Here is a 23,861-nt window from a genome sequence, read left to right as displayed (position 1 = left end):
GTGAACTCCCTTTGCAGGAGCGCCTGGCAGAGCGAGCAGGGTGCGGACCGAGGGCCGTCCAAGGTGCCCTGCAAATACCGAGAGGCTTTTCACGGACCGAGAGCCGAAGGCAGAGCAAACCGCACAGCACCAACTAGGGAAGAGATTCGCTCTGGCAACTCACAGGGCATCCCGTGCTTCTCGCCACTCCTGGCCTCCAAGCGGGCTCCCAGGTCTCCAGAATGGTCTGTTAGAGAGAGACGCCCCTGTTCCCCCAAAGGCTTTCACGTGAGAGCTCTCCAAAGGATGGGAGGAACGAGCAGCGGGACAGAGGCTTGCTAAAAAAAGGGATAAAGCCACTTGCCCACTGTCACAGCCGTACAGCAGGGTGACAGACGCTCGGTCCCATCCTGGGCATTAAGGAGGCAGAAGGGTATCTGGTTATCCAAGTACATCGCATCTGTCCTTCTCTCCCAGTAAGCAGGGACAGCAGTGCCGTTTTCTGTGCATTCCCCTGACTGCAGAGAGCAGCGGGGAGTCGGAAGGCAAATGCTGAGCAGCGCTGAGCCCGACGACGGGACCGCTGCCACGGCCACAGCAGCTGCGTCTCAAATACTCCCCGAAGGACGGAGAGATGCTTTACCTTTCAGCTGTGTCCCATCGCTCAAGTGCAGCCAAAATACTTTCCACAGAAACTCCTGGTTTGGCTGGGGAAGGAAGTCCCACCCAGAACACCAAGATCAGGAAAAAAGCTTTATTTGCAGAGAAAATATTGACAATTTACATAAACTTACATCCTAATTTATATACATTATGTATATTTTATATACAGATAGTGTCTTGAATAAAGATGTCGAAGCACGAAACAGCATCAGTATATCACCGTGCAGCTCTAACAGGTAACGGGGAGAGTCGTGCCTCTCTTCCCACAACTCCTCTCCCATTACGTGTTTGCCGGGGAGTCCGAGAGGCTTTCTCCCAGCCTGGGAGTGATGAACATGGGTAGGGGTGGGTGGGTGGGAGTCAGGCTCGTAAGCGGGTGCAGCCACGAAGCGCGGCCGCAGTTTTCCCTTCCCCTTTCCCCCAAAAGCCTGCGCCAGGACAGGAGCCAGGGCAGGTGCCACCAGCCTGCAAGTGAGCGGGAAGGACTCCCCGCGCTCCACCTCCTACCAAGAAGAGGGGAAGAAACACGGACGAGCCAACGCGCTTCGCTCATCTCCCTCCCAACGCAGCTCGGGTGCCCTTTTCTAAGCACCTGGCAGTGCTCCTTCAGTGGAAGGACGATGCCAAGTCCCCTGATGGGGACAGTGGGTGGCAGGGAGACCACAACCGCTTACCTGGGTGAGAAAGGTGCTGGAGGGAAGCAAGGGCCAGGTAGTTTTGGGTAGGGAGCCATGACCTTTAGGTCTTCCTTCAAAAGGGGCCCTGAACACAACAGCCGAGTTGGCTTCCCTAGAAGTTGTCTCTGTAGAGAGCAGCTTGGGAGGGAGAAGGGTTTCAGGCGATGCATTATATACCGATTAGCTGCTTGGTACATTTCTGCAGCTGGAGTCCAGCCGAAAGTTGGGCAGCAGAGCCAAGGCACGTGGGCAAGAGCAGAGCCAGCAAGTACCGCCGGAGAGAAAGGCTGGCTCACGGGAAACCAGCGGTGACTGGTTTTGCATCCACCGTCTCGGATACACAGACGTTTGTCTGTAAGTGAAGCACTTCCTTCCCAACCACACTAGGAACCGAGATACGTCAAAATTCAAAGACATTGGAGGGAAAGACTGGAGCAAGGCCCTGTTCCTGCTGGAGTTTGTTAAAACCTCCCATACGCATCCTCCCCACGCTCCTCTGAGCTGCTTCCAGGCCTTTTCAGCTCCAGTTAAGGGGAAGAGGCACCAAAGATGGTGGGACACCACCTAGAGAAGCATCACCAAGAAGAAGCTATACTACAGCCTAGGTAACCTGCACTGTAATACTTCATTAATGAGAACTTGTTGCTAGAGAGGCCAAAGGGTTTCAAGTATAAAGACTCTCCACGGCTGCTACAGGACTGGTGATCCGCCCGCTTGTCCCAGGGATGAACACGGCTCTCCGTACCAAGGCCACCGGCACTCAGGTGTTCCTTGCTCTCCAACTCCACGTCCCAACTCCAACTCCACGTCTCCAACTCAGCTACACCGAGCTCACGCTCTGGTGTAACGCGAGCATCAGAAAAAGCCCGTGAACAACCTTCCGTGGCCTGTGACGAGGGAGGCAGGAACCGCTCCCTTCTGCTCTCCTCCCGCATCCCAGGCAGAGGCCAGAGAGGGAACTTGACAGCGATCCATGGGGCTTTTAGAGAGAAGGGATTCTCCCTCTGCCTCCTCCTGCCCGCAGCCATAGTCAGGAGCAAATCACGGATCCTGCCAGTGGGGGACAAGGAATGCAAACTCCATCCATCGCGCTTTCCCAAGGCATTGCCTTATTTGTGCTTGCCCCTAAGTCTTGCTGTTCAGGCTGTATTCTAAAGCAATTCTGTTAATGATTTGCTTAATGTTCTCACTATACACAGTTGTCCTGATTCATTCTTGTCAGAGGAACATGTCCTTCTTAATCCATTCTAAAGGAAATAAACCACAAAGACTAGTTAAGTGCCCCTAAGGCTCTTGCTAGTCCAACATGTTAAGGCTAGAAAGGAGGAGAACATATTGAAAAAGAAATAGCAGGCAATTTTTCATGCAGTTATTCCACAAACTGCACGCCTCCTGTGAATAGCGAGGCTGTAGCCAAAGCTGGGTGCCCCCAAGAAATATTTATCTCCCAATAACTGCAATACTTGGCAAGTGAGATCACTCGCTACGGATGGGGAAAAGTGATGGAGCCAAGAATGCTTCAGCCAGGGTGGACCCTTCTGCGGTCAGATCAGTCGCTCCAGCACAGTGCTGAGACACGTCCGCTCCCACGTCCCTGCAGGTGACCACGGCTGAGCCACCTCTGCTTGGAGATGGAGGTCATCACCAAGACGTCGGTTCGGGACTTGTCCCATTTGCTACGTAGGCTGAAACTTCACTAACCTCTTTAGTTTTTAAAGGCAAAACATGCTCTGAAAAGAAATCCAGTTAAAAAAAAAAACCCAACACAACCAAGCACAAGCCAAGGCATGACACAAAAGAGCAATTAGCGCTTCAGCCTCTTCCTCAGCTCGAGCACATCTTATAGCTTTAGGTCTCCCCAGTTGAGGGGAGGTAACGGGAGAGAGTTGCTCAAGAAGCCAAAAGAAACAATAGTGTCCCAGCTCTTCTATTAGTCACCAGAAATCGAGTTATGACTAGACTCAGCAGGGCTCAGAGAAAAGAAAAAGTGGTGACTTCATGCTGGACCAGACTTTTTAAATACAATTTTTTTTTGCTAGAGACTCCATCACCACTTATTAGAGCATTTTAGGTAGAAGGGTGCCAAAAGGAAAGGGATGGGGGAAGGAAGGATAAAAACCACATCTAAAAGCAGGACAGTTGCTATTAAAACAGAAAAAAAAAATTTCCTGTTTGAATATTTTATTCTTAAACATGACAAACTTCTTCAGAGTGTTTTCACAAGTACTTGTGTCTGCTCTACGCGGCTCGGTGAAGCCTGTAGAAATGTGTTCTGGTTTGCAAAATATTAATTAAAAAGACCAAAAAAAAAAAAAAACCAACCCCAACAAAACACCAATTGCTGTAACAGCAGCAGTACTTTAAGGCAGCCCCCGTTAGGGCAAGGTATACCTCTGGGGTAATGGCAGGAGCTGAAAGTAGCAGAGGCGCTGGAACCGGGAATCAGCATTTTCTTTGGGACTTTGTGATTTCTGGAATGTGGAGGCAGTTTCCTATCTGCTAAGCCTGCTCTATAAAGTATTCATCTTCCTCTCGCACTTACTGCTTTTGCAGCCTGCTTCCAAGCTCTAGGTAGAGGCACTTCGCCTTCTTTGCTCGCACTCCTGAGGATGAATGTAAACACCACTGACCCTGTCTTATTCACCTCCCTTCGCACCCCGTGGCCGTTCCAGTTCGAACTGGGAAGGCAGAAAACCAGAAACCCCCTTTCTTGCTTTCGTTAGCGTGCAGAAGCAGGAGTGCCTGGATAGGACAATTTGGACATTAGTCTGTCTTCTCCCGCTACCGCCTGGGATGCTCTTGCTAGTGCAACATAAAAGCAGAGACCCACACCACTCTCAACAAGCCTCGTGTGAAGATCACAGAGCAGAGTATCAGTGCAGTAATACTTGAAATACTGAGACAAGGCAGACACAACAGCCTTTCTTCCTCACAACGCTTTTTCAACTAGCTTTTTGATCCAAGTCTCCATGCAAGTCACAGAAGACAATTGTGCTTCCTGCATTCACATATAGGAATAAATAGCTCTGGATCAGTTTTCTTTATGGCCGGATTACAGAACCCCCTGAAATACTGATACGCTTATGAACAGCAGCACTGTGCAGTTCTGTGAGTATCCTTGGACATGCCAAGTTCATCTAGGATGCTGGTGCATCTCCTAGGCGTATGGCCCCAAAGAAAGTTGTGTGCTTGCTCATGTTGATGGAGATGTCAGCATGGACCATTTTCACAGCGATCTTCTGCCTGGCTTTGAGGAGGCAGACCCCAGCTGTATAGCAGGTATTGAAGTTGGTCTTGCCGGTCTCAATACTCCGAGTGCATTGCAGAAAGGGCTTTTCATCCACCACCACCTCATAGCTGGCAAAATCTGTGAAGTTTATGTAGTATACCTGATGTGAAGCAGGAAGAAGAAAGGTATTAGGGAGTGCATTTGTGCACATAGAACAAGTCCACATTCCTTTCAGCGTGTACATATATGTTCCCTCCGCTAACGATCCCTTCCTTGGCCCCAGGACACTCAACTCATGGGAGGTTGACTTGTTCGAGGCAGAAGGCACCCGAAGCCAACCAAGCATGAGGAAACTCTGCATTCCACTTCATACTAACACAAGCATGCAAGCATCCGTGAATCCACGTATCTAAGGCTGAGAGCTGTGAACCCTCGCTTTAAACCCTGCTTATGACAGGAAAACTTACAAACCTGCACAGGCCTAGTTACAAAATTGTGTAGACAACCCTATCTGCTACAAACAGCTCTTCATCCAACAAACAAACAGAAATATTTTAACTGAAGTCCTCTTTCACTTACCTGGCCAGTCCCGCTTTCTGGGTCCCATGAGCCTCCTTTAGTGTTGACATCAAAAATGCCCTAAGATGTACTGGGAGTTGCCTTCTTTGTAATTGGACTTGAGGTGCTTTCAAAGGCGTAAGCTATTACAGGGAAGACACTCTCCCAACCTCCACAGCTTGGAAGCAAATGACCTCATGGTGTTTCTGCTGATTTAACTCTTAGATCTAGCGCCTAAGCCCCCATGACTCCATTACTCGTTAACCACCTCCCACACACTGATTCTGAAGAACTGTGAGATGCATGAGAAAGACCTGTCCAAAGAGAAGTCAGTCCCAGGGAGCTGCTTCTTCCTGATAGAAGAAAACCAGCCATTTTGGATGCATCTGCTAATTCTTCTTAGTCTACACCCTGCGACCACAGAAACTACACAAGATTGAGTCCCCTTTTTCCTTGATGGACTGCAAACGACAAAGGCTTCAGAGGCACAACATTGTGGCCAGCAATTAGCATTAAACACTTGGGAAACAATTATACTTTGGCCCATGTAGAGTTATTTTTCCTGTCCCCATCCAAACCAGACACGTTACCAGTTCCACAGAACAGCACCTAACTTGACATCCACAGCCCACTTTATCCGACTTGGTACAGTCCCAGTGGGGCTGCCAACTGAACAAAGGGAAATCCTGAGCAGGAGGTAATATTAGAAGCTTGGAGCAAAGTGGAAGTTGCTTCATTGTGGTTGTCACACAGAAACCCTCTTGTCTTGCTAAAATCTGTCCCAGAACCTGGACAGTTTTTCAGTCCGCAGGTGGGTGGACACCCTGCGTGCTCTGGAAGAACTTCGTAGCTCATACGCTACACAGCTCAGCAATTCTGCTCAGATTTGCAAGACACTGGGAGCAGTGCGTTAAATGACAGTCCATCTCCTGCATTTTATTTGAATGGGGAGAGGAAACGATGTCTTATTTAGCTGTATACCAAATCTAATACAATAAATTATTACTTCGTTTAGCCCTTTTTACAGAAGCAGGTCCGTATATCCATCGTCGGTACCAACTAAAGCAGCAGCTGAGCCATCCCGCTGCACGATGCTGTTGCTGGTGCATCGTGTTGGGTCTGAAGCTACACGAAGAAGGTGGAGGCAAAATGGGAGTTACCTGGGCTGGAGTTTGGCCAAGTCACCCGGGCCGAGTCCTATGCTTACAAAGAGTGACATGGCTTCGCAATGATCACAAGTTGCCAGGGTTTTGGTCTTACATCTCTATTAAAGCACAGAGCCTAGCATCCCTCTGGGACCCTTGTTCTGCAAGGAGGTTTAGATGGGCTGGTGAATGACTGCACAGACAATACGGAGGATTTAAAAAAAAGGCATTGGTGGCATGTGGGATCTGGCTGGTCGTCTGCGCATGTGTTTCGGTAACTAATCTCTCGCAGCTGGTGTCACGGTGAAACGTGTGACCTTGCACTTCGAAACTCTAAGGTCTTCCTCCGACACACATCTCCTAGAGCACGAAGTGGTTAAAAGTACATACAAGTTCTTGGCATTTGGTAGTTGTCTGGAGCCCTCTCGTGGTTCATGCAAGGCTTCCATTGGAACACAAGAATAGGAGTTAGGCCTAGGACCGTACTCACTTCTACCTGACTATAGATGAAGTATGTGCCGTCCACCAGTACCTCCAGCTCCCCACTGCGGGCATGCAGCTTAAACACCTTGGGGTTCATAGTGATGCGAGACCAGTCATTGAGGACTCCACCTGAAAGATCTCAGTATGAGAAAACGGCAGTCACTCAGTACCCGTCAGAATGAAAAGCGCAGGAGCACAGAAATACAGTGACATTGCAAGGTTTCATACACAATGGCTGGCACAGACTCAAGTTGAAAAGTCAAGTAACTCGGTAAGAAAATCCCAGAATTAAAGACTATGGTGTGTTAGTTTGGAGTCCTCTCTATAGCTCTAATTACACCATCACTTGCTGGTGGACACCCATTTCGTTCAGTGCACAGCACAACTGATTTACATCTCTACTTGTCCTCATCAAGAGTAGTTCTCCCCATCCTTGAAAACTGGCGTACGACCTTTTGTACTACACTATGTTCACCCCCCGTGCTGGATACAGACTACCTTGCCTCCTCCTGACGCTAAGTTGAGCTTATTACCATATTTGAGTGTTTTACAGGTCTGAAAACATGTTCCAGTATCAACCCCACTCCAGAGCCAAGACACTCCGGCACATGCAAATCAATGCCAGTACTGTAAGGTATTTGCCAAGTTTTCTTCATTCACCTGAGAGGCCAGGGGCTGATTTTTCACACTATTTTGGTATGTTCAGCCACAGATCCCAAGTGTGACTGTAACAGCACTTTTTCAGGCACCTGCCGAAGAGCATCTGTTCATGGCCCTTGTAAAAGCTTTGTTACTGGCAACCTCCCTGGTATCACGGAAGAAACTCTGCAGCAGAGGTAGGACCGGGATCCAATTCTCCAAGAAGTATCCTCAACTGACATGACCCAGCCTTGAGACCATTAAATCTCTTCCTCTACTTTCCATCTCACTTATTCACCTCCCCACACCCCTCTACCCAGCTTCCACGCTAAACAAAGTGGAACTTCAACAGACGGTGTGCTGAAGACCACGTCAACGGGTACGTCCTTGAGGACCACAGCAAGGCTAGGATGACAACGGTGATTCCTGTCCTCGTGGGAATGGGACTACGCGTGGCCAATCTGTCTGCCCCCCCCCTCAGTGCTGCTGGGCTGGAAGACGTTCTCAGCAGGAGCATCATGATACAGCCTTCACCCTCACTTTAAGCCTTGGGACCATCCCTAGAAGAAAACTAGTCCTTGCAGCAAAAGAGACAACAGTATGATAGAAAAAATAATGTGCAACTATCAGACTACACCGTCTCTCAGGACACATGTGTGCATGGAGGCCAAATTAGGGTTACACAATCGATTTTAATTCTGGTATTCCTTGACTTCAACATTCTTGACTTTGTAACTAGCATTATTTTAACAAATGCTTCGTCATTACATTTCCTAGGTTTTTAAAAGCCATAACAACAACAAAGTACAAAATTGTATCACGTCACACCACCTTAACCCCTGACTGGGCTCCTCAACACGGTCAGGGCTTTATAGATCCAGAACCCAGTGCTCTGGCATTGGAGCCGATGGAGTAACTGACAATATGAGTAGACCTCTGTTCTCTGGACAGGCCGACAAGCAGGTCCAGAGGACACGCTTCACTGTGAGCCCACAACAGGGCCATTCTCCGTAGATGCCTTGTTTTATCAAACACAACTCTTTTCCTCCCAGTCTTCATCTGCTTTTCAGCTCCCTGCCCCCAGTTGCAAGCCAGCCAGGCTGTGTTTTCTGCTGGCTGTCAGCTGGACAGCATTAATGGCTCACAGCATCAGATTGTTCCCGAGCAGCAGGGAAGTACACTTACAGGGCAATTCCCACTCTTGGAGAGTAGCGTACGCTCTGTAAACATACAGGCTTCCCATTAATAAAGGGATAATTACTTTTTGAACGTAAGCAAAACAGCATCTTTTCCCTCCTATTGTTCTTAGGAGCGGCCAGTTTCCTTTTTGTTTTGGGGAGCTTGCCCCCACCCCGCTGTAGGCATACTTCCCTACCCATGAGAAATTTCAGCTCCCACAGCTCACATCTGCTGAAAGAGCGAAATTGCCTTTCAACAGAAGCGGCGGCCAGCCCTCATCGTCCCGCGCATGGGGCAGAAGTTGGTGGACAGGGGTCCTGCAGCTCCGTCCCTGCTGCACCAACCCTTGGGAGCTGCAGCCCTCCAGGTCTGGGATGGGGGTACGTGCCCCGGGACTGCTGCCCGCGCTCCCCGGGGACCCGCACGTGGTGACTTAGGCAGGGACAACACAGCCAGCTCCTCTCCGGCACAGCCAGACATCGTGAGCAGGGAGGCAGCAGCTAATGAATGAGACCCAGCTGTTGGCAAAAAGAGCAGGAACTCGAGCAGAAATTGGACAGGGATCCGGGGAGGAAGGAGGAGAGCAAAGATCTGCTTGTGGACGTGAAATGGCTCGGCAGGACTCGAGCTTAAAGGCTTAAAGGCTGTTGGTGGGGGTAGAGATGCACAAGGGACTGCGGAGGCTGCATGTGTGCATGCTTGCAGCGTAACGCAGGAGGAGCCGGTGGCTGTGCACCTCTCTGTCCTCACACTACAGCTGTGCCTTCCCCTGCCATAAATTACTGGGAAGACTGGAGAAAAACACAGGCTCATGGGGCTGAGACAGGAGAAGGATACACTGAGGGCTTAAAATAGAATAGAGTGGGAAAGAAGGCTGGCCATCGAGGGGCTGAGGAAAACTGATGATACAACAGCAGGTTGGAGGAGGCACAATACATATCTGGAGGTCAAGGAGAAGGGAGATTCAGCGGGACAGAATTACTGGGATGTAGAGAATAGAGATAATCTGGGAGATAAAGAGGAGCACAGGGGAGACGGGGTTGGAGACTCAACAGAAAACTCCTCTAAGGGGGTCTGGGCAGGGGAATCAGACTATCTCAGGGGGAGGCTAACAGCAGGGACCCGTGTTATAGGACGGACTTAGACCCACATACGAGGCTACGGGTGCAGGATGGGCTCTTTTCAGTAACTGCCAATATAATGAGATCCTTACCATTCTTCACTTGGATTGCTGAGCCTTGGCCTTGAAGGTGGACCACAGCTGGCTGCAAACGAGATCACAGGGATTTCAAATTAATGGGAAAGACTGCATCATTTTACAGTCACTCGACACACCTCCCAGCCCCGGTGACCAGTACAGAAGCATGATAGTACCCTGAAATCATTAATGCTTTTCATAAATGAAAAAAGAAGATCAGAGCAGCTGACAACAACATGTTTAAGTAGTGGAGAAGAGGTGAGAAGCCCAAGCCAGATTAACATGGCTTTCTTATGAGCGATTAAAAAGGTGAGCTCAGGCAGTCACTCCGTGTAGCTATGATTTAGCACATGCAAGGAGGGGTGGGGTTTTTTCAGAGCTATACCATCGAACACAACATTAGCAAACATGCCAGTAACGTTTACAAAAATCCAGCCAAAGCTGGGTTTTTCCCTTGAAAGAAGATCAACCAACCTGGATGTCTCTGGAGCCGGCCTTGTCTGTGGCACCTGCAAAATGCAATTTCACATCATTGAAGAGGAAGCTTGAAAGAGCTGCAGTAAACACTCCTATAAATAAAACTTCTCTTACTCCATAATAACCATTAAACCCCTGTTTTTAACAGAAGGAGGAGAGTAGCAGCAGTATAGCGTGCAGCTTAATGTTATGTACTATTTAAACAAGAGAAAGATTCATCCTACTTTTTCCTGTTTTATTCCTACGTTTCTGTCTAACATCATCAAAATTCCCCAATGTTATTCAACCAGTTTCCACTAGAAGGACAAATTGCACAACCCTTTTCCTGATCGGTAGTGGCAATAAAGCCTCTTGGCTGCAAAGATTACAAGTTTCGCTCTGCAGTAACTCAGGTCATTCATTGCATTCAAGCTACATGCTGAAATCTCTTTTCTCCAAGAGCCAAATCTCTATTAAAGAGGAGATGCTTGTGGGCAGCGCTCCGGAGTGCTAAGGACCTCATGCTGCTCCTGGCCTCTGCTTTGGCAATTTCTGAGATATAAACTGAGAATTCAACCAAGTTTTCCTTTGAGAGCCATGCAAGCTATGGGGTAATAGTCCCGATTTCTCTGAAGATACATTTTTTAATACTAGACCATTTTTATATATATATATATATATATAAAATATAAAACCCAAACAACACCGATGTGAACTTCCACTAATCTGCACTTCAAAGAGTTATTAAATTCAGGGATTTTAACAACATAACTGGCACATGACTCCGTGGAGAAACAATATGGTGCAGATACAAGGAAACAAAGAAAAACGAAGCCGGGAACTGCAGGAGAAAAAGATATTTTCATCTGGCTGGTACAGGAGGCAAGCCGCCTCGGTTCATGCGGTTCGCGGGCCGGCTCAGCAGCTGTGCTAAGCGTCAGCCTTCCCGGTCCTGATGCAAAGCTAGGCTCTGCGTCAGCCTAAGAGGAATCAGCAGAAACGCCAAGTCAAGGCCAGGAAAAGCCGCCTTGCAGCCAGCTTGCGCACACAGAAACCGGTCACCAGCAGACTTCAGTGGGACGCCTAAAAGCGACCGAAGCTCCGCAGGTCTTCGCTGCTCCTTCCCTGCATCCTCCTCCGACGGGCGCCACGTCGCCCGCGGCATCGCGCCCGGAACGGCGGCGGCCGGGCTCCCCCCGCGCGGGCGGAACGCCTGCCGCTCCCCTCGTCCCTGCCGTGGGCGCGAGGACGAGCCCGCGAACACCCGAGCCCCACGCGAGGATGCCGCACCGTGGCGTTCGGACGCTACGCCGTCCTCAGGTGGAATAAATCCGTATTTGCATGGCAGCAGCGCTGCCGCCGCGGCATCTCCCGCATCCCACCCCCCCGGCACGCGAAGGCTCCGAGCGGGGAGGGGGACAAACCAGTTACCTGAGGGGCCCTGCAGTCCAGGTGGTCCCTGAGGACCCGGCGGGCCAGGGGGGCCGGGCGGTCCCATGACGGTTGTGCCGGGAATCCCCGGGATGCCGGGAATGCCAGGAGGACCCTGGGGCCCGGGAGGACCCGGTGGCCCTTGGGGACCGTTGGGTCCTGGAGGACCAGCCTTCTTACCTGAAAAATAGAAGGTTAAACGTTAGCTTCTCCGCACGCTGAGCGTGGGATGGTCTTCCACCTGCACGAAAGCACTGGGAATGAGGAAAGCAGAAGATTGGGGATGGATCTTTGCTGGCTGGAGGGCAGGGACAAGGAGAAACACCCAACCGACCGGGATGGGGTGGGGGTCCCACGGCCCCGCACCGCAAGGACAACGCTGCCGGCAGAGCAGAAGCAGGTTGCCGCCTTGCAGGCTCCATCCAGCATATGCAATTACATTTAAATGAGGCACGCGGGCTCTCGGAGGCCTCCCAAGAAAGGGAGGCTCAGACGGTCTCTGCCCCAGAGCTCCGGCCGCAACCCTGGCCCGGCAGCCCCGATTTCGGCACGGGGCCGGGAGGTCCCGCAGCCCTCAAAGGCAGCGTGCCCGAGAGCCGGTCGCATCCCCGGGGCAAGGTTAGGGTTTGCTCCCTTTGAGCAACCGCAGGCTGCAACGCAACAGAGGGAAAGCTGGAGTGTCAAAAGCCGAGATGAAACGCTCTGCAGCTTCTCGGTTTTCTGGTTTTTGATGGAAAACAGGTGCAATCTTTTCTACCTGCTGTATACGTATGCGTTAGCGCGTAATACCCATGGCTTGATCTCCTGCTGGAAGGAGAGAGGTGCCTCCAGAGGGCAGTTCAGAGCTGAGCTTCAGCTCTTCTCCACCAGCTGCTGAGCACCCGGGGCGATGCGGGAGGCATCCCCGCCGCTGGCCGCTGCTCCGTGGGGACAAAGTGGCACGTCTCTATGGTGCGAGGAGGACGCACTTAACGTGCACGGAAGGACCAAGATGCTACAAGGCCTCAAAAGAACTAAATGTGCATTTCTGGGCTTTGGGTGGAGGGGTAAGGGAAGGACTAACCCAAACAGGAGGATGAAAGCGCTGAAGAATTGCCACGATCCTCAAACACATCTCATCGCGCCATCCCAGGAAGAGAAACAGCACGGCCATGTAAGCAAAGACTCTTAACAGGCATACACACAGTGGAGTGAAATCAGGTCTGCAGGGAAAGCCTGACCTGTGCTCTCCTGATTTTCCAGATCCCTGATAGCAATTCTGTTCTTTTGATGTAGTTTTTAACAACTTTGCAACAGCTCTTATGCCAAAGATCTTTATTAACTTAGCAAAATTGCTTCAATTGCTGAAACAAAGTCTGCTGTAGAACAGAATTAAAACACTTTTTTAGATGACAGCAGCAGTTAGGATATGAAATAATGGTTACTGGAACGGTTTCGGAGCACGTTTATGTACTTGTTTCTCTACTATTACCCATCTTTGTCATGCAATAAAACTATAAGCAAAACCCCATCTATTTTAGTTAGCCCAGAAGTGGAAATCTCTAGATGGTCACTAGCCACGAACAAGGGCACAGGGAAATTGGCATAGGACAACTGTGCGGTTTAGTTTCAATGTGCAGAAAACTAAGTTAAAGTAAGCACGGGTGATTAAAGTAATATTGGCATCCTACAAAAATGGGGCAAAGGCTTAAGGGGACAAATTGTTCGCAGCAGTATTTCTGCCCAGATTAGTAGCTGTGTCTTCAAATCTGAGCTGGCAACAAGCCAGCCTTCGTCTAATCCAGCAATTCTCCTCGTCCTCAGGATAATGACGTGCTTTGGAAATTATCATCTTGCATCAAACCCCTTACCCATTTCCCCTGAAGCACACTTACTAAATTCTTCTCATTCACATGCCCTCCGATCTAGGCCATCCGAATGAAGGATCATATGTAGTAAGTCAGGAATCCTGCTGCTGTCACTCCTTGCTTTCCTTCCCAAGAGGGACACATATTACAGCTGGTTTAACTAATCTGTCTCAGAAATCTGGTCTGCTACTAAATGAGCTGCTAGTTTAGCAGTAAAACAATTGCACATAATTCTGATGCCGCACAGGGACACTTATTTTCTGTGCATTCCCGCTCCTTCAAGTAATTTCAACTACTTTTCTGCATTAATGGATCCTCGCTTATTAGAGTCACAAGGCAAAAAATAGATATTCAGTAAGTATAAAACTCTCGATTCATCTTCTAACTGAGGGGACCCCAGTCCCACCACAAGCAGCTCTCCAGGGAGGGTCTCCAGCACCCAAGTCCCAGCATGCCAAGTCTCTGTCTTTACCCACATGCACTAGGCAGGCTCCAAAACTCAAAGCAGGCAGAACCAGTAAGTTTTCCTTAATCATCATTCACCAAACAATAAGCTCTAACTCTAAAAAAAATTAAATGTGACAAAACCATAAAATTAAACTATTTTATACAGTGCTACAGCTGTATATAATACAGCTCTATGAGATCCCCCTGCTACTCCGAAATTGCTATGAATACCACAGTCATCATTTGTTATTAGTTCGGCTGATTTAACACAGGTTTAGGGTTTCAGAGTTTTGTTAGGACAAACTTCTCAAACATAAAATTTTATGCTGCTTTTGAGGGTAAATATAAATTGAGTTTCTAACTATGGTCTGTCTCAACCTCTCAGCCATAAATGTTGAGTTTGTATCCAAGGATTAAAAGCGATTTGATGTGCTATTAAAGTAGCACAGACACACAAAGCTGGGCCGCTCTTGCCGCCGCAGGTCGCGACGGCGGGCTGGAGCACGTACGTATGCGGGAAGGTCTCTTGAGGGACACAGCAAAGTGCCAAACAGCTAACTCTTCCATTAATTGAATCTACGTTAGGTGCAATAGGTAGTAAGCAGAGAGTTGACATTGCACCTGTCAGTATTTTACTGCATAGGCTTGGCCACGAGCACGTGCTGCATGTCGATGCCCGCGTGAGCCCCTCGATTACATCGAGCTCCCTGGGCTTCGGAGGCAGAACCACCCCGAGTTGCACACACTTTCTGCATTTCCCGTAACCTACGAGTATGTGCCCCAGTTTTTAAAACGGGCACGGAAGCGTTTTGATGGTTACAAGGAGCAAAAATCGGTAATCTGACTGTTTCCCTGAGATCAAGACGGCAGCATGTTTTTGAGGGAAAGTTTATAAAGCAACTCAGATCCTTTGATTTGCTGAAGTTCCTGGTAGCAAGTATATGACCATAAGCATTCCCCAGGAGTCCTACACAAACAAGGACGGCATCAGACACCCCATGGAAACACAGGGCTGCCTCCCGAATAACCCAAGTCACATAGGCATTCTAAAAAATACCCAATTACCCATTGCAAACCGCTTGGGGAACGTAAGAGTGTCAGACAAAATACCCGTGGGCTGACCAACACTCAGAACAGACAAGTGAAATAATACTCTTGAGGTTAATACACAACCAGAAGTGAGATGCAGAGCGTATCTACCTTGACTTTGGTGGGTCCGAAGGAGACCCCAACCTGCAGCAAGATGCAGGGCAGGACAGGGATGAAAGCTAAAGCTGTTTTGGCAGAGATGACCTAGCAAAGAGCAAGTGGCTCTTGATAGCTGGTACCTGACTCAACTATTTAATTATAGCATCTTCAGAATTACTTCTATATAACACAATTAACTTCCTTTAGCTTTCAAGGAAGGCTTTAATGAGCGCCGATGCTCCCCCACCACAGTCCTGCCGTGGCAACGCGGGCGCACGAGAGCAGCTCACGGTCTGGGTTGTGGGACCACGTTAATCCCTGCCCTCCCTGGAGAGGGAACCTGTCACTCCATGTTGGCTAAAGAGAATTCTTGGCCAGATAACAGAGGCAGAGAAAGGAAAATTAAATTAAAACTCAAACTTACCCTTTTTCTTGTTTTTGACTGAACTTGGACCTACAAAGAAAAAAAGAAAACTAGTGAAATTCAGTGATCATTTCATCTTAGAAAATCCCCACTGCCACCAACGCCCAGCGACCCAAAGGGTGCCTGTCCAGAGCTGGAACAAAACTGGCAACAAAACCGGTAAGCCAAAGATGTATGTAGAGTTTTCTGTTTTCTACAAACAATAGCTGTGAAGGTATAACGATTTTACCGAGACCCAGATCTGCTTTACCCTCTCTGAGACCAGCAACCCGTGGCTGGTATAACGCAAGTGAGTGAGTTTTGGTGGGCATCTCTCTCCCTTACTGCAAAGATGAGTTAAACCATCTGCTCGTGGCCAACGGCAAAGCTCAGGTGACAGATGCTCTCCAACCTGGAGCCAGAGCTTTACTCCCAGATACCAGCTTAGTTCCAGCTCTGCTGAACACTGCGCAGAGTTTTGCCCAGAGATTTGCCGTATGTATCCCCTGAAGTCACTGACAGAAGTACAGCGCGTCAAGCCTTCAGACAGCAGAAATCCTGAGACTCAACAGAACCCATTTAAAAATACGATCCCTAAGCAGCAGATTATTTTTCAAGTGGACAACAGATGCATCTGTAGTCTGTGCGGCCATACGTGAATTTTCTCTGTTAGCTTGAAATCGCCACGCTTAACATTTAAAGCTGACACACTTTACTTCCCGATGAGGACAGGTTAGAAGAAAGTTAGCATGACTCAGCTCTCAGCAGTAACCCAAATACTTGCGAGCCAAGTTGTTTAAAAATAATAATACAATACCAAAAAAACCCAATAGCAAAGAATTAGTATGAACTGGCTTATTTAAACAATGGGAATACAAGCCTCCCTAGCAAGAAGTGAAAATATTTATAGTGAAGCTGAGAAACTACATGACTTTTTGAGCAGAAGCTGAAGTGTGAAACATGTTCTACTGCTTCCTCAAAAATTAATCACGGATGGGAATGAACTGTAAAAATCCCCAAATACTCCCTTGCTGTTCATCAGTGAAATCCCTCTAAAATCTGGGTTTAAACACGCATCAAAGACTGAAATCACCTTTAACTGAGATACACTTATAATGAATGGAAGGTAAGGAGGTAGCTTCGAGTCTGCAGTGGTAGAGAAAGACAAATTACCAATTAGTACAGAAGTGCCATGTTCCCATGGCTAGTTAGAGTAAAGATGAGAGAAGGACCAGAGAAATACCCAGCAACCTTACTGATGCCTTTTCAACAGGAATATGAATTTAATTATTTGGGTCATGGGAAAATTATGGCATTATCTAATTTATTACTTCTGCTAATTTACTATTTTTTTATTAATCCATACATTCACAGTATTAAAACATGTAGATAGCACAAGCCATAGGTTTCTAACAATGCCAGTCCCAGTATCTTGTTTGGTAAATACCGACAGGCTCCTCTTTTTGCATTTTCTGAGCTCCCGCGATGCAGAATGAGCCGCGATCATGCTGGCGATCTCCACCGGCCCTCATCTTAGAGACCAGCTAGTTAATAACATTTTCAGTGAAGAGAAAAGACTTGTCTGGGGGACATAATTTAAAAAAAAGGCCCAAACCCCAAAACCCAACACAGCAAGCAAAACGCAAGTGCTGTGTATGTGTCTCTTCAGACCTTGGAGTCACGAGAGTTTATTTCATGTTATATATATCACACCATTAGCGCTATAACCAGAGTGAAAGTACAAATAGCTGTGGCAAGCCAAACACATTTGAAATGGATGGAACCAATTAGCTTCAAAGATGAATGGGAGGAATGAGAACCACATGCGATGTCAATGTTCACAGTCTATATTACAACACACGCATCTGTTCCAGGCACGGCAGAGAGAGATGTTACGGCTGTGCAAGTGAATCTTTCGACAAACACAAAAATACTTCTGACATGAAAAAAACACAGTATTATTAGCCTTGGGAGCTTCTGAGTCTCTGGGGTTTGCATCTGTTCATCTCCCAACAGGAGGGGGTGGATAATTTAATTGTAGCAGGGAGCCATAAGGTTCATCCGATATACCAGAAGACAGAATTTTCCTCATTTTTGCTCAAAATGGTAAACTCATCGGCTCTTTCTCAATTTAGTCTAAAACGGTAACAAAGTCTCTTACGGAGTTTGAGAAGCAGAGTGCCACCAAAATACCAGATCTATCTTCCCCTCAGTACGAAAGGTGCTGAGGCGCAAGGCTTGAAAACTTTACTTGATATACGTTGTCCCAACATTTACGTGCAGAGGAGAAAAAAAACATAAATCCTTTCTGCCATGCTTTTCTGAGGCCACACCCCAATATTTAAGCAATAAAGCCTGTTAAATGCTGCAGGGGTTGAACACATACGACACACTGGTTGTCTGTTCATTGATGGAGCAGGTTAAATACCTACAAGTTAGGCAAGCGTAAGTCTTTCCTAAAGTCTCCTCCTCCACCGTTAATGCCACCTCACCATCCCACTCCTCCTGCAGAGAGGCTCCCTGTCTCAAAGCCTTTTTACACTACCCACGTTTATTTAGCGTAGTTTCATGGAGGCCATTAGATGACTTGACTCCAAGGAAGGTCTATGAAAAGACACTTTTTTTTTTGCTCCAAGATGCAGATTATAGGCATGTGCACTACTTTCCTCTACAGTATCAAAAGCCTTATAAAAAAAACAAGTTACAGGATACCTACTGCTGCTTCGGAGTCCGCAAGACCTGCCATCTCCTTGTAGAAGGAAATTGGTTTGACTTGAAGAATTCTCCACTGATCAACACTGCTACCGCTCTCGCCTCTGTTTTCAGGGGCTTCACCACAGCACGTTTGAGGATTTATTCCAGTCCCGGCAGGATCTGAGAGCAACCCGACCGGTCAGCTGTTCCTCAGCACCTCTTTTTCCTTCTTTATAAAAATAACCTCGAGTTTGCTTTTCTACACTTTTCTGGCATCACCTCTGTTCCTCATGAATTCCTTTAAGTATCTGTTACGAACGTACTGGAGATCAAGCCCATGGTCTTGGCTGCTGGTATTAATCACGACAGCTACGCAAGCGTAGCCGTTTTCCTCCGTATGTGCTTGTGCTCGACTGTTGTACTACTTCTTTGTACCAATCCCACCTATCTCCCACCTCCTTTCCGCAGGCTGTCTGCTCGTGTTTGAGGTCAAACCAGACCCCAGACCTAGGGAAGTCCATCCCCTTCTACATTTCCTGTCTTTCATCTGAAATTAAATTTATGCTTATGCTCTACTCCCTCCTTGAAGGAGCTGTCAGCTCTATTCCACCTCTCATTTTAGCTTTCCTTTGCAGAGGAGGGGAAGTTGACAAGAACTGTTAATACAGAAGAGGACCGGGACATCAGAGAGGACAGGCTGGATGGCTTTGAAGCGTAATAAGCACGGAATGAGATTCAGTCATACAAAATGCATAGTCCTATAAATTATATATACATGGGGAATAATAAACTTTTCTGCTGGATGGTGGAGCTCCTCAGATGGAGCTGTGGAAGACAACGTCTGCACGTACCAAGTTGCTGTCGCACAGCCAGGAAAGGCAGAAATACAATCCTAAAAGATCAGTGGAAATACCTCCAGCAGACATGGGGCAATACTGATGCCACTCAGTAGGCAGGAGTGAAAATCCTGGGAGTAACGCAGTCAATCCTGATCATCTACATACAGAAAGATCAATTTAAATGAGAACAATTTCACAGAAGGGCTCCTGGGAAGGTCAAGAAGTGGTCAAGCAGAGCTTGCCCGGTTGGCCATCAACGCTGGGAAAGGGTTGACAGCACCACTGCAAAAGGCTACAGTGATGGGCACAGAGAGAGAAGACCTATTAGGGTTTAAAGAACAGCGCTGGCATGTCCTCACCTGTGCAAACTGCTCCCCAAGACCATTAAGCTTGGAACGAGAAGGCTTCTTCTAACCTGCAGAAGGAGGAGCACAGGTTTGGAGGGGGTCTTCTGGCTCAGAGCAAGCCCTCCGGTGTCATGGGTCACTGCTTAGAAGTCTCTCAAAAGTTCATCGGTCCCTTTGGAAAGTGGTGAGGTTATTTTTGCCTAACTACTAAAGCCACAGCTACTAAGCTATGAAGCAGGCTGCTAGCCTGACTTGAAACGTTTAAGCTAGCTACCTGATCTACTTCTAAAATTTATAATCTCTTTCATTGGATTTCCTGTAGGAAAAGCCCACCGACTCCTGCTGTAATAACTCTGGCCAGTTCTATCATCTGCCAGCTGAGTTCTTCATCACAGGACGGGACTTCCCCAGCAAAGGTGTTAGAGCAGCAACGCTGCGCGCTGGGCTTTTGAAGACCCTGGCTTTGAACAGCGCTTGAGACCTAGACTTCTCCAAAAGCTTATTTTCCACATCTGTTGGGAAAATAAAAGGGGATGGTAACAGAAAAGGAGGGAATATAAAACCAGCAAGAGTGGTAAAGTTCGAGGGAAAGGTTCAAGCAGGAAAAGGCAGCTCTATATGATAACAAAAACCCCCAACCCAAACAAAAAAGCCACCCTGGAAGCCTTCTGCCTGCAGAGCCATCCAGCTGGGCATCTATCTGCAAGGGGAAGGCTCCAAGCAATGCCAAGTCACTGCTCCTAGCAGAAGCACTACGGCCACGGGTTTTAGCACTGAGCCACTTCAGATGCAAGCTTCTCACCTAAGCTAAAGAAAATATTTGCAATAGATGAGTTGTTGTTGGGTAAAACTGCACCTGTGGCCCAGCAAGCAGCAGAAGACATCTAACTGTGCTTCAGGGAGCACGGTCTAGCCCCCAGCTTCTGCAGCCCTAGCATCTGCTGGATCATTTCCAAGTGCTTCAGAAAAAAACAGATGGTGATGCAACTCGAGGATATTACATATGACATGTTTTCTTTTATAAAGATTAATAGAGTTTACTCCCCTCCCCTCCACCCTGATTTTTCTTTCTGCACGCTACGCACTGCTATGATTTACTATAAATACAAAAATATCAAAAACTTCTTTAGGACATATGCTGATATAAATAGTATATTAAAAAACCCCTGCATTCGCTTATTAGTTGTGTGTGTGGATTAACAAGAAATAGTTTAAATTCCTGCAAAACAGTTCAAACTGGTTTTATTGATGGGAACAGATCTTTGTAATTATGCTTATTTTATATAAAACCTATAAAAGGTTGACCATTAGGGAAATCAGTCAAACAAAGGACGAGTACCTAGGAAGGCTGATGAACTCTCTCAAATTCTCAGTTGCCAAGAGCAGAACAAAGCTGATGAGTGCCACTACCATATCCTAGCAGCATCCACATTCAGTTCAGAACAAAGACATCTACAGATGTCTTCAAGGTGTTCAACCAGTTTCGGAAAGGTACCCAACCTGTTTTCAGCATTCACTGCTTGACCGAAAGATTACTAAGGCATCCCTTTTCTATATTCCTAGCACTAAGTTACTATGGTATATCATCAATCTTGTTACCTAAGCACGACTCTGGTTTGGGGAATATTTAAGACCAGATAATACAACTGAGCTATCTCCATATTGCTATCACCACTCTGCCTCCGAGAGATGAGAACATGGTACTGACAAGTTATCCTCAGCCCAGATTACAAACAGAATCAGAGACAAAATCTTGGCGATTAATGAGATGTTAGTGTCTTCCAGAAACGCCACATCGCTTCTCACTCATTCATAAAACAAGCATAAGGTGACCTGAAATGAGTAAGTCCACAGCTAGTTTCAAGATGAACATCTAATTTTGAAGATTAAAAACAGAAGCGGGGACCTCTATGTGAGTTATCTAATATGCCTGTTTTAAAAACTATATTGTCTTTGTGCACTAAAAAAAAAAAAAAAAATCGCAGCTTTTTCTTTGAAGTATGAGCTTCTGGCTGTAGTTGGAAGAAGAATATTAGGTTTAATGATCAGGTATGGAAATTCATGTAAAGTATTTTTCCAAATCCAACTAACCATCTGGTTTAACAGAGACTACTTGCTAAATCTCAGACAAAGCTCTGAATACTGCCCAAATCCACCAGTAACTTCTGGAGAATAGATAGCTAACAGAATCTGAAATGAGATCCTGGACATTAGTTGGGAAACCATTACTAATGGAGATGAAAACAGAAGCCGAGCATGACAACCAGGCTCTGTAGTCCAGCAGATGAGTGTCCCAGAACTCAAGTCCTGCTAACCGTTCAACCCAGCAATGCGGGGTGTTTCCATCTCTCATAGAAAGCTCTGACCACCACGTGCCCTCCAGCTGTGAAGGTTTCCACCTCTCCAGGAAGGATGTTCTCTGCCACTTGGGGCTTCCTAAAAAGAGAGGGGCAAAGCAGCTACTAAAATATTACCCCATTCCTGACCCATGCCTGGGAACTAACCAGTCCTGTCAACTTTCGCAAACCTTAAGACCAGAAGGAACCATTATGATGACCAAGTATTAAAGAAGTCCTACCCGTTAAGCCTCCCATCAATCCCTCTATCTCTATTTGACCAATACTACAGGTGGATGGGGTGGAAAGAAAAGCTCAAGTGCTACCTGAGATTTCAAGCGATGCAGAATCTACTACCTTCTTTGATATAAGTTGTCCCAATGAATAACATCAAAAAACTCCACTTTAGTCAAACCTCCGGAACTCAGTTGTTTCATTTACAGAACTGGTGTAATGATATTTACTTCATTCACATGGGCATGAGATATGTAAGGCTTTTCAAATATTTTTAAGTGTGGTGTTATTAATGCCAGACTATGGTGGAGTTGGGGAAAGAAGGATGTTAGCTCCCAAACACATGCTTAATCTAGAACATGTGGTTTTGGGGGAGGTTTGGAACCAATATGTTTTCAACATTTTCAGGAAATTTGGTCTATCCAGATGAAAGCTTCTTGGACCCTACTGAAATATCAGTCAGTGATACTAATACTGAAACAAGATAAATTTTTTCCCTTCCCTGAAAAAGAAAGTGCGTCTTCACCAATTCCAGAGAAAAAGGCAACAGATCTTGAAGAGCAGCTTTGGCATTATTACTCCAGAATATTTAGAAAACATGATAAATTATAGATCTAGGAAAATATCCCAGAAGTAAAACACATCATACACTACTCAAAACTTCCGGCATGCCTTGCCAGAGTGGTTTTTTTGGGGGGGTGGGATGAGGAAGGGAGGTCTTCTGCTAAGTGTTGGGGAAAGACACTGCCTGCAATTACAGGCGGAATGGCTGAATCCAAGTTAGGGATGCAATGTCCCTGGTACAAGGCTAGTACTAATTTCAATAAATCAGAATATAGTCAATATATTACATAACAGAATGGGGAGCTCATTGTACAAAGTGGGTGATGGATGAAACAGTGCTGCTTGATATATTAGTATGTAAGGCAGAGCCCAAGGCCATTCAGTTTTTCCTTAACCACCATTGTTGCTTCTCTCTCTGCTTTTGTTTCCATTTGTTTTAAACTCTTCAAAATTCATGTGTGAACACAGTCACCCTTAATTGTCTTTTTCTGGTGACATCTTAAATTGAGATGCTCTATGCCAGCATCCCATGAAACAGCATTCTCTCCTTGTCCTTCACCTAACAGCATCTTCCTTCCACGGCAATACCAAGAGTCACGCCTGGAGGACATCCCAGCCTGCTGCTCTACCTTCACTGAACTTAAACTCTGTGCACAGTAGAAACACAGGCCCTACATTTCAGGAGTCTTTGCTTAGTGGTAGCCCTATCATATTCTGGAGTTATAAGCTGCTAAGTCCCCAAGACTGGCTTGGAGCCAATTTAGAGCTGACACTTCTTCTGATACCCCACCGCTGTGCTGAATTAAACTGCCTAATGCTCAAAGCCAGTCTCCTCCAGCTCGAGAGATCAAGAAGAGTTTGCAGCTCATCTTGTACTCTTTTGAGGCACTCCCTTGCCTCCATCCACTTATCGAGGCTATTCTTCATCTCTTTTACCGACTTTTCACATGCCTCCGTATGTCTCCAGGGGAAGTATCCCGCACTGCGTTATCCCCCGACACTTCTGGGACACTCTGCGGCTTGGCCAGAGGGTCTGAGAAGAGCCTGTGCATCAACACCAAAGGCTGAGAATCATTTCTCTTGTGGTGAGTTAGGTATGAGAGTGGCCTTCTGCTGCCTCACTGCTCTTCTCTGAGCAATCCGCCAAAGGACAAGCCTACATCCATGTGTCATCCAGATGATCAGATGCTGCTCCAGGAGCTCCATGGATCAGTAGCCTGCTCCCTCCCTATTCCTCTGATCCCATACACCAGACCCCAGTTCAAGCTTATCGGTCTGAAAACAAACAGAGAGAAGTCACAGCTCATCCCTGCCCCATCTCTTGA

At 47.2% G+C, this 23,861-nt stretch overlaps 1 protein-coding gene across 2 annotated transcripts in view; it reads right to left on the bottom strand.

The window, feature by feature from the left end:
- Window positions 1–719: 719 nt before the first annotated feature.
- Window positions 720–23,861, bottom strand: part of EDA (ectodysplasin A) — an 84,027-nt gene continuing 60,885 nt past the window's right edge. The window contains exons 3-8 of one of the 2 annotated variants that reach the window (XM_029997279.1): window positions 15,544–15,573; window positions 11,638–11,817; window positions 10,225–10,259; window positions 9,766–9,817; window positions 6,742–6,872; window positions 720–4,708 (exon numbers count right to left, since the gene is read on the bottom strand). In XM_029997279.1, the coding sequence (XP_029853139.1) occupies window positions 4,457–4,708; window positions 6,742–6,872; window positions 9,766–9,817; window positions 10,225–10,259; window positions 11,638–11,817; window positions 15,544–15,573 (680 nt within the window). In that variant the 3' untranslated portion in view covers window positions 720–4,456. The remainder of the gene's footprint in view (window positions 4,709–6,741; window positions 6,873–9,765; window positions 9,818–10,224; window positions 10,260–11,637; window positions 11,818–15,543; window positions 15,574–23,861) is intronic. The other variant, XM_029997278.1, reaches the window with a different exon arrangement.

The sequence above is a fragment of the Aquila chrysaetos genome, chromosome 21, assembly GCF_900496995.4.
Source record: "Aquila chrysaetos chrysaetos chromosome 21, bAquChr1.4, whole genome shotgun sequence".
Lineage (NCBI taxonomy): Eukaryota > Metazoa > Chordata > Aves > Accipitriformes > Accipitridae > Aquila > Aquila chrysaetos.
Note: the sequence above shows the minus strand (reverse complement) of the source record. Positions and strands in the feature narration are given on the sequence as shown.